Source organism: Lepisosteus platostomus, chromosome 5 (assembly GCF_059453375.1).
Source record: "Lepisosteus platostomus isolate fLepPlt1 chromosome 5, fLepPlt1.hap1, whole genome shotgun sequence".
NCBI lineage: Eukaryota > Metazoa > Chordata > Actinopteri > Semionotiformes > Lepisosteidae > Lepisosteus > Lepisosteus platostomus.
Window position 1 is genome coordinate 54,098,796 of NC_142615.1, and position 9,581 is coordinate 54,108,376.

General features: G+C 42.5%; 1 protein-coding gene across 4 annotated transcripts; it reads left to right on the forward strand.

Annotated features, from left to right (window-relative positions):
- The first annotated feature begins 5,045 nt into the window (after nt 1–5,045).
- On the forward strand, nt 5,046–9,335 carry LOC148669369 (uncharacterized). 4 transcript variants are annotated; one of them, XM_088632572.1, is made up of 7 exons: nt 5,046–5,170; nt 6,259–6,326; nt 6,649–6,732; nt 6,972–7,034; nt 7,693–7,785; nt 8,319–8,675; nt 9,115–9,335. In XM_088632572.1, exons 2-7 carry the CDS (start codon nt 6,285–6,287, stop codon nt 9,298–9,300), a joined length of 825 nt encoding a protein of 274 aa, XP_088488698.1. In that variant the 5' UTR covers nt 5,046–5,170; nt 6,259–6,284; the 3' UTR covers nt 9,301–9,335. The 4 variants fall into 4 exon arrangements, with proteins under 4 accessions (XP_088488698.1, XP_088488702.1, XP_088488701.1 ...); XM_088632575.1 differs by lacking the exon at nt 5,046–5,170 and adding an exon at nt 5,549–5,579; XM_088632576.1 differs by lacking the exon at nt 6,972–7,034.
- The last annotated feature ends 246 nt before the right edge of the window (nt 9,336–9,581 follow it).

Below are 9,581 nucleotides of genomic sequence, written 5' to 3' on the forward strand. Positions count from 1 at the left end.
GAAGTAGCACTCAAATCCTGTATAAACATAACACAACTTCCTATAGTTTTTAAATTCTTGTTGTAATGTCACAATGTCCTTTAGCTGTTAAATTATTGCTGTTACACCTCAGTCAATATTTCCCAATAATAATAATAATAATTCTCACAATTGATCTTAAATTCTGCATTTTCTGTTTGATAAAGCAATACAGAATGTAACCATTATCAGCCTGTCCTGCTCAATGTCAAACACAGCAAACTTGGTCTATAGGAACCAGATAATGATAACATCAATTTTATTTTAACTTTAAAAACTACAAGAGCCAATTGTCCTATGGCTTCAGTGTTTTACATTTTCAGAACCCAATTGTATATCTTTAAACTGCAGATGGGTAACCCATAATTACCTATCATAATGGAACAACATTTCTTATAACACCAAAATTAAATACATGGTTTTACGGTAACTGAATCTCGCAGGGCTTAATGACAGAAACCTGGACTGTCTGAACACACAAGCGATACATTGGCACCATTAAAAATCCAGTGTAAACTTACTGTATACCTATTAATACATTAGTATTTAATAATAAAATACCAGTGTCTCAATAATCCTCCTGTTAGTTAATAACACGCTTATCACTATGAATATATCAGTATGTAATAATAATTATCAGTCTATCAGACTCAATAATACTTTGGTCTATAATTACACATATTTCTATGAATACATCACTCTGTAATATTAAAATATTATTTTAATATTAAAATCTCAATAAAATTCCAGTCTTTAATTACACAATGCTATTAATACATCAGACTGTAATAATAATATATGTCTCAGAAATGTACTAGTATTTAACAATACACTTACCTCTATTAATGCATCAGGCTTTTAATTATTTCTATGAAAACACCATTCCCTAATAATAAAATGTCAGTCTTAATGATACTTCAGTCATTAATAACACACTGATTTCTATTCATACATTAGTCTGTAATAATAAAATAATAAATATTGATTTTAATTAATAAAATAACAATAAAAATACTAAAAATCACAGTGTTCGTTATTTCCAAATCACAATATTATACTATTATAGATACTTTTTTGTCTTCATTTTTTTCTATGTCTAAGAAATAGCTTACATATTTTTATTTTTACGGTGACAGATTAGGAGTTGTAAATACTTTATATAGATAGTATATATATTTTATATATCAAATATTTTAGAAAGTATCAATAAAGTCCGATGATAACCAGCCTCTGCTGTAGATTGATAACTTGTAAGTAACAGAACCCCGTCCTGTATCCCCAGCCCTGTCCTCAGGGTGTGTAATAGCTCATGAATGTTTATAACACTGATGGCAACATCTTAAAATAATGTTTACAGACAATTATACAGTAGATATCAACTGAAGTGTGAGCTATAAGGAATTATTTTATTAGTACTGCTTTTTTATTATTCACATACTCAGAAATAAACAATTATGACAATTTTGTTACACAGAAAGCTTAATTTTAAAAAGAATGTTAACATTTTTCAACCCAAGCTCATTTTCAATTTAGATTTGTGTTTTTCCACTTAAAACTTTAGTTTTATGTCAGCAAATCAGATGAGGTAAAATTATTATTCATGAATTAGCTTTTCAACACTAGCAATTAATTCTTCCTGACTCATAGAACCCCTAAAATGCAGTTATAATAAATTTGGACAAATACCCAGAAACCTGAATTTAAAATAAAACATTAACATATCTAAGCCCATATTTTTCTATAGAAGTTATAATAGAACATTAATATTTTTCAAGGCAATCTCATTTCAAAATACTTTTTATCCTTTTTTCATCCAAACTTTAATTTCAGTTGTTGTGTGTCTGAACAGAAGAAGACTCAACACTTACTGGCTGAGCTGTGCAGCACCAGGACAGCGAGAGAGAAGATGGACAGGCAGCCTTCCATTGTCATCAGGACAGAGCGCAGCTGAGACCCCTGTCTTCACCCCTGAGCCCACAGGGCAACTGAGCTGCTGCTCCGCACCCCAGACCCCCAGTAACAACACAGCCCCCCGCCCCGCCAATCACACACAGCACTGCCTTTTCAGACTGACAGCAGGAACCTCTCACACAGGCGGGACGGCCAATCACACAGGGCCCTTTCAGTCTTCTCCATATATATCAGAAACACATCACTGTTTCCTCTCCCTGAAGACACTCCCAGCAGTGCGGAGGAGAGGAGAGACAGGAGCGGCTCTGTGTCTCACTGGAGGAAACACAGATACAGATACAGACAGCAGGGCTGTAGGTGCTGCAGGGGCAGGAAGAGATCAGATATTAAACTAAAAAAAATTGTAGACAAGTATTATATTTTTAAATCAGTATCAAGATAATCAATTATGTATATATGGTCCTGTAATTCTTGCAGTCTGTATCAGGAAGTGTCTAGAACGAGGTCCTGTCTTTTTGTCTGTGTAAGGCAGTGTCCAGTGACTGGTGTCCTGCAGTGAGTCACAGAGTTGTTGTGTCTCCAGACAGTAATGTCTTCTGGTCCTGGTCAAGGGCAGTGTGAGGAGAGCCTGGGATCAAGGTGGCAGTGAGGTCATTCAGGTCAGCACAGGAATACGGAGACAAGGTGGACTGAATAAGAACTGGCTGTCCTGTGACTGTGATCAATAATTTAAATGAAAAAGAAAGAAAAGCTCAGCAGTGATTGTCCCTTATGTACTGAGCCTGTTGGACAGCAGCTCTCCCTCAGACCCTGAGTCTGTCCCTGCGCAGCTCCAGTCCACACAGATGTTCCAACCCCTCCAGCTGTGGCCCCAGTGTCTCTCTGTGTGGAGCCGACTGCATGACTGAGACTCTCTAACAGCACAGTGGAGCTGAACTGATACTGATACACTGATACACCCCCAGTCTGAACAGTGTGAGGGCACTGCTCACATCCTCTTCCTTATTATTATAGGTAGTAGGAGCAGCACTAGGAGGAGCAGTAAAGTATTAGTAGTAGCAGTAGTATCAGTGGCAGCAGCAGTTGTGGTAGCAGTAGTAGTATTAGCAGTTATGCTGTATTTAAACTCACCTGTTCAATATAGCAGAGTTCTTGTGTTACAGCTTCACCATAATAGCTGCAGCAGCAGGAGCCACAGAGCAGGAGTCAGTTTCAAATTAGAAAAAGCAACAAAATAATAAAAAAAAGTTCAGTCCTTGTTAATACAACGGTGATTTAAGGCAGAGCTTCACTGGAGCCTCAGGTCAGACTCTGCAGTGAGTCTGTGGTTTTTGCTCCTCCGAGCTCTTCCAGCACAGGAAACCAGGCTGTACTGTGAGGCTGTGGGTGTCAGTGTGATGAGGCAGCTGAGAGCTGAGCTGTACAGGGAGACACACGGGGAGCCCAATATTCAGAGCTCCAGTGCTGCACAGGGAGACACAGGAGAGCCCAGTGTTCAGAGCTCTAGTGCTGCACAGGGAGACACAGGAGAGTCCAGTGTTCAGAGCTCTACAGGGTGACTGGTCCTCTCCCCACACAGCTCTCTCATGGTGTCTCTCAGGGCTGAACAGGAGGGGCTGTTCCTGTCAAAAAGGAAGGTGACTCTCAGAGCTCCAGTGTCAGTATGAGCAGAAGCCCTCAGACCTGACTGCTGCCAGAGCCTCTGAGCCTGAGTGGCCATGAGCACTGAGCTCCTCAGCAGCTGAGAAAAGCCTCCTGTCTCCTGTGGTCACAGTGTGGTTGAACACCTGCACTGTCTTCCTGCTCCTTCTCCTCTCTCTCCCCCTTCCTGTCTCTCTCGCAGTGTGTGCTCTTATCTGTCCATCTCTCTCTCTCCTCTCTGCTTACTCTGATAGTCTGTGCAGAGTATCTGAAGGGGATGGAACATTGCTTGGCAAAGGAAAAGACTTCTCAGAGGCAGAATAAAACAAAAATATTTTTCTCCTCTCAGTCAGATTCACAGCTCAGACACACACAGAGCTCTGGGTCACTCAGTACTTTACCCAAATTCCTACCTCCTGAACAAACAGAAGCTCATCTCCATCCTTCTCTTTATCCTGACAATCCAGAACCAGAGGACATTCAGACAATCAGTGCTGCTACATGAATAATATCAGACAGAACAGCCTGGACTCAGGTCACATCTCCCCCTTTTCTCCTTCCTCACAGCCTCTTAGAGACAGAGAAGAGCTCCTGGTTCTCCTCTCTGTGAACTGGGCTCAGGGGTCACTAATCTGGCCGCTGTGGGCTCTGTTCCAGATCAGAATCAAGAAGCTTCTATTAACCCTTTCCAGAACCTCCAGCCCCTCAGTATTACTGCCCTGATTCATTGTCTTTACTGTAAGTCAGCCTCCAACCCTCTGTCAGAAGTGTTTGACTGAAAATTGAGCAATATGTGTTTATCTCTTATTATTATTTTTACTAATTTAATGAACAGCAGTATTGCTACTCTTATAAGCGTAATATGATTATCAGCAGCAGCAGACCGATGGTCTTGTCTACAATAGTGACCAGTTGACCAGTCTGTACCTCTGAGCAGTGGGACTCAAATCACACAGAAGACCTGTCTGTGTGTGATTCCACACCAGCCCTGGGATACAGCGTCTCCCACACGTCTCTCACGGAGTCTTATACAGTTAATTAAATCACCAAACTGGCTGAGGAACTGAGAGCTCGAGTGGAAATAAAACCAGGAGATACTCTTCAACCTCCAGGATCAGGAGTCTGATCCTCCTGGCTTCTGTTCTGTGGAGATTCGTGTAAAACGAATCTCCACAGAACAGAAAAGCTTTTTACAGGGATTTGTGCCCTTTCTGTTCTGCTCTACGGGAGTATGCTATACAACGCATTAATCTGTGAAGTAAACTATTTTTTTGTTTAATAAATTGTATTCCTCGGTTTGTCGGTCTCCTTCTCAAGCTGTTATGAATCGCCTCTCTTCACAGCCTGGTGTTTTTTCTTTTGGAGATGTTACAGTATATCTGTAAGAAAAACCCCCCGGGCTCCGGACAGCGGAGACTCGCTATGCTCTGTCAGAAAGAACGCTGTGACGTCACAGACACCAGCCAGAGCGCCAGGATCAGAGAGCGAGACCGCGGGAGGAGCGCGGAGCGCACTAAGGAGAGATATTGATCACTTATCTATCGACAACCTATTAATTCAACTAAAAAACCTTAGAATCATCGATTAACTTCACCGATTGGTGAGTACTGATTTTTTTCTTTCTTTAAATTATTTAAATATCTATAAAACAGTCAATACAGCCTGTATCGATCAAATACCATAGTGCGTTTAGTGTTCATATTGTTTAATCCCAAATTAAAGAATGATTATTCAAATGATTGTTTAGAAATTGTATTCTAGAGCTTGAAAATTATATTCCAAGTTGATAAATTTGTGTAGGTAACAGTTTAAATGCATTTTTCCACTGTTTACAAATTATAAGTATGGTTACCACGGCGACACGTGCCACATCACTGTGTCCGGCTAGGTGTCTCGCCTTCGTCACAAAGAGTGGTTTGACGTCACGGACTAATACTAATGCGAGTGTATTCATATTTAATATTAGTGAGAGTACAATCGGTAGCTTTAATATTAATGCTAGTGTTCATGTCAGTATTAATAGTGATTGCGCTTCTGATAGTTTTGATGCTAGTCATTCATGCTAATATTAGTTATAATTATAGAGTTACTGTTAGAGTATTTACACCAGTAGTCATGTTAGTTTTAGTGATAGTATTACTGTTATTATTAGTATTAGTAGTGTATTAGTAGTTTGTGTCAGTGATAATGATAGTGTAACTCTTAGTGATAGTGTTACTGTTTTAATGTTAGTGGCATTTGTGTTAGTGTTAGTTATACTGTATTTGTAGTTATGAGTGTGTGTGTTTTTGTCTGTGTGTGTGTGTTGGTGTGTGTCTATAAGTATTTGTAGTCTATGTGTGTGTCTGTGAATGTGTGCGAGTAGGTGTGTGAGTGTCTGATTGTGTGTATAAATGTATGTTGTGTCTGTGAGTGTGTGTTGTGTCTGTGTGTGTGTCTGTGAATGTGTGTCTGTGAGTGGGTGTAGTGTATGTGTGTGTGTCTGTCAGTGTAAGAATGTGTCTGTGAGTGTGTGTGAGTGTCTGTGTGTGTGTGTAATGTCTGTGTGTGAATATGTGTGGGTGGGTGTCTGTCAGTGTGTGATAATGTGTGTGATTGTGTGGGTGTATATCTGTCAGTGTGTGTGAGTGTGTGTGTAGGTGGGCTTGGGCTCCACTCGTGTGTCTGACAGAAGTGACCCATCAACAGGTGTTGAGGTCCAGAGTCGCCTGAGAATGGAACCACTTTCTAGATTCCAGACCAACGTCCAGAGAGCTGTGAGTGCTCTGTTTTTATCACTATTACTAGTAATGACAGCAGTAGTAGTATTAATATCAGAATTAGTATTAGAATTTGTAGTCATGGTCATAGTAGTAGCAGCAGAAGTAACAACAGTGGTAGTTGAATTATCCAAGCACTTACTCCAGGAACTACAGTATTACACATTTATACTCTATTTTCCAGGTATGTTTTGTAAAGTGCTTTGATGTTCTGGATTAAAAGGCAAAATATAAGAAAAAAATAGATTGATTGATTGATTGACTATGAGAGTGAAGTCTGGTCGAACTTGTTTGTCTAAATGAACTGTCCTGTCCACAGATGTCTACAGAGGTGAACAGAGATGTCCAAACCCACCAGAGACTGGAGACAAGTTTGAGAGTCAGGCCCCAGACCCAGAGAGCTGTGAGTCCACTGATGGTCTTCTTCATATTGTGATTCTTCCTCTTCTTCCTCCTCCTGAAATTAAAGCTCATCGCAGCAGCAGGGCTCTGTCGTCTTCTCTTGAGGAGGAGAAAGACTCTACCTGACAGTGTGTGCATCTGCGTGTGTGTTAGTGTGTGGGAGTGTGTGTCTGTGGGTGTTTGTGCTTGTGAGTCTAGTCCAGCCCGTGTCTGTAACAGAACTGTGTCTGACATCCCCAGATCAGGAAGGAGGTAACAGGAGACTCAGCCAAAACAGGAGCCAGACCCAAGACCCCAAGAAAAGCAAGTCTGCATTATTATTATTATTATTATTATTATTATTATTATTATTATTATTATTAGTAGTAGTAGTAGTAGTAGTAGTGGTAGTAGTATTTGTAGTGAGAGGGTGAGTGTGTGTGAGGTTGTGTGTGAGAGAGGGTGAGCATGTCTCAAACTCCATTCCTAGAGGGTCTGGTGCATCATCTGGTTTCCTGCCCAGAGGTCTTGGTTACAAAGTTGATCTAATTTTTTAATTAAACAAAAAATATTCTAATACTGTACCTTTATCCAGACCTTAAATATCCAACTATGCCTTGAATATTTTGAGTCTTCAACAGTGAGAGACATCAAAATATATTATTAAACACATTATTTCCACATCTTCTTATGAAAATAATTAGATTAATTGTTTAATTGGCTAGCCCTGTTTGGAAAGAAAACCTGGAGATGCACCTGGCTCTCCAGGGATTGTGATTGGGCTTGAGACCCCTGGTCTAGCAGAACTGGCCCCTCAACAGGTCTCGACAGGGATGTTGGGGATCATGAAGCTGGATAGCTGAGGGCTGGACACTGCTTCTGGATCGAGGACGACAGGCCACTGTCATGTAGGGTCATCTTGGCCCATGATGATGATGTGTGTTTGTGTGACTGGCCGGTAACTCTGTTTTCTCCTCCCCAGCACCGCCTGGAGAAACTCGCTCAAGTCGAGAGAGGAATGGCCGAGCAGAGAGAAGGGTGTCACACCGAGACCTGGGGCAGATCCCACAGGAACGTGAGTATTGGCTTTAGCAACATGGCTAGACAGCTTGTTCCACACCCCCACCCTCCTCTATGTAAAGAAAGGTGTTGATGATGACGATGGTGGACATGATGATTGTCATGATGAAGAAGGATATGGTGATGAAGATGGTGGAGATCATTTATTAGAAATGTGATGAAGATGATGGTGACGAAGATAGTGGAGATTATAATGGTGGAGGTGTTGATGATGGTGACACAGTCATGCCTGTGTGTGGCTGTGTGTGAAAGGAAAGGTGGGGTTGGATCGGGTCTGCCGCTGTCATCTGATAGGACTGTCAGAGGAAGAGGGAACAGACTCCCCCTGCGTCTCACCCTGGGCAGCCGAGAGCTGCAAGTCTGTGAGCCTGATATGTCTGTGACATCTGTCGAAAGTTTGGTTTCAGCTGCAATGATGGTGACTGTGATTGCTGGGAGACCAGGGGCAGGGCTTGGTCCTCCTAAAGAAGACCCTCTCAGTTTCCTCTCTGTCCTCCTCATGCCCTCTCTGTGCCCCTGTCCCCTCAGGCCAGCCAGCCAATCACCAGGCAGGAGACCGAGACCCAGCTGTGGAACTACCCTAAGGGCCCGGAGAGGGATCTGCAGAAGGACAGGGCATGGACCTCCTCCTTGGCAGCCCACATACCCCATTGCTCGCCCCCTCACACACCCCCTGGTACACCCGCTCACCCGGGCCTGACCCCAGTGGCCCTGTGGCGGCTCAGGGAGGGCCTGCAGGTCGAGCTGGAGGGGCTGCTCCAGGAGGAGGAGATACGGGTGCGGACCTGGGCTCAGAACATGATATCATCTATCCAGCTGGACTGCCTGGCGCTGTACAATGAAGTCCTGCCTGACTTTGAATCAGAGGGTGCATACGCGGGATTGGTAAGTCCCTTAAACCCCTCCCCCTTGCTTGAATCACACTGAGGTACACAGGGGCGACTCACCTCTACAAGACACCTGCGTCATCCCACTCCCATTTCACCTCAACATGGTTCTGAGAAAATCTCCCGTCCCCAAGGGGAGAGAGACAGGAGCCGGGCTGGGCCTCCAGCCCTCTGTTTATTCAAGATTATTGCCTCAGGAGGTGGGTGAAGTGGAAGACACACTGTCTACAGATCACCACTAGGGACAGCATAAAGCAGGGGGTGAGACTCTTGATCATGGATAAGGATAACAGTGGGATGACTCCCCCTCTCTTGACTCACTGCCTACTGATGATGTTATGTCACTCCAGCTCCTCCTCATGGTGGTGTCTGCAGTCAGGCAATTTGGAGAATTGTTGAGGGATGATGATGAATATTCACCTTTCTTGTTCTCCCAGGGCACAGGAATCATGAAGCAGGACAACTATGAGGAGGTGAAAGAGGCGCTGAAATCCTACTTCGAAAATACAATGGCCAGGTGTGACTTATCTGAGGTGGACAAGTGCTTCCGCCAGGCTAAAGCTGAGCTTGACCTTATCCTGCAGAAGTACCTGGGAGATGTTGTGGCCGAGGTCTGTGAATAGCAGGTTTATTTTGATAAAAGACATTTCTCATCCCCTTCTATTGTTGGTGTCTATTTCATGTAAAGGATTTGACTTGAAAATTAAATGTTTAATCGACTTACAGGGAGTCTTCTTTAAGATGTGTATCGGATAGCTCTCCACTGTCACTTTACTGGACTTTTGAAGTAACCAATCTATACTGAAAATATATACTGCACATCTTAAAGAACATGAAGAGAAATCCGTGTGCTGATTGTCACCAAAAATGTCACAAATTAACCGCCAAACTGTTTAACATGTCC

Bases quoted from the DNA above. Each gene is read 5' to 3' on its own strand.
- LOC148669369 (XM_088632572.1), top strand. From the start codon at position 6,285: ATGGAACCACTTTCTAGATTCCAGACCAACGTCCAGAGAGCT. The intron at 6,733-6,971 runs GTGAGTCCACTG...TGACATCCCCAG, and splicing joins GGCCCCAGACCCAGAGAGCT to ATCAGGAAGGAGGTAACAGG. The intron at 7,035-7,692 runs GCAAGTCTGCAT...TCTCCTCCCCAG, and splicing joins GACCCAAGACCCCAAGAAAA to CACCGCCTGGAGAAACTCGC.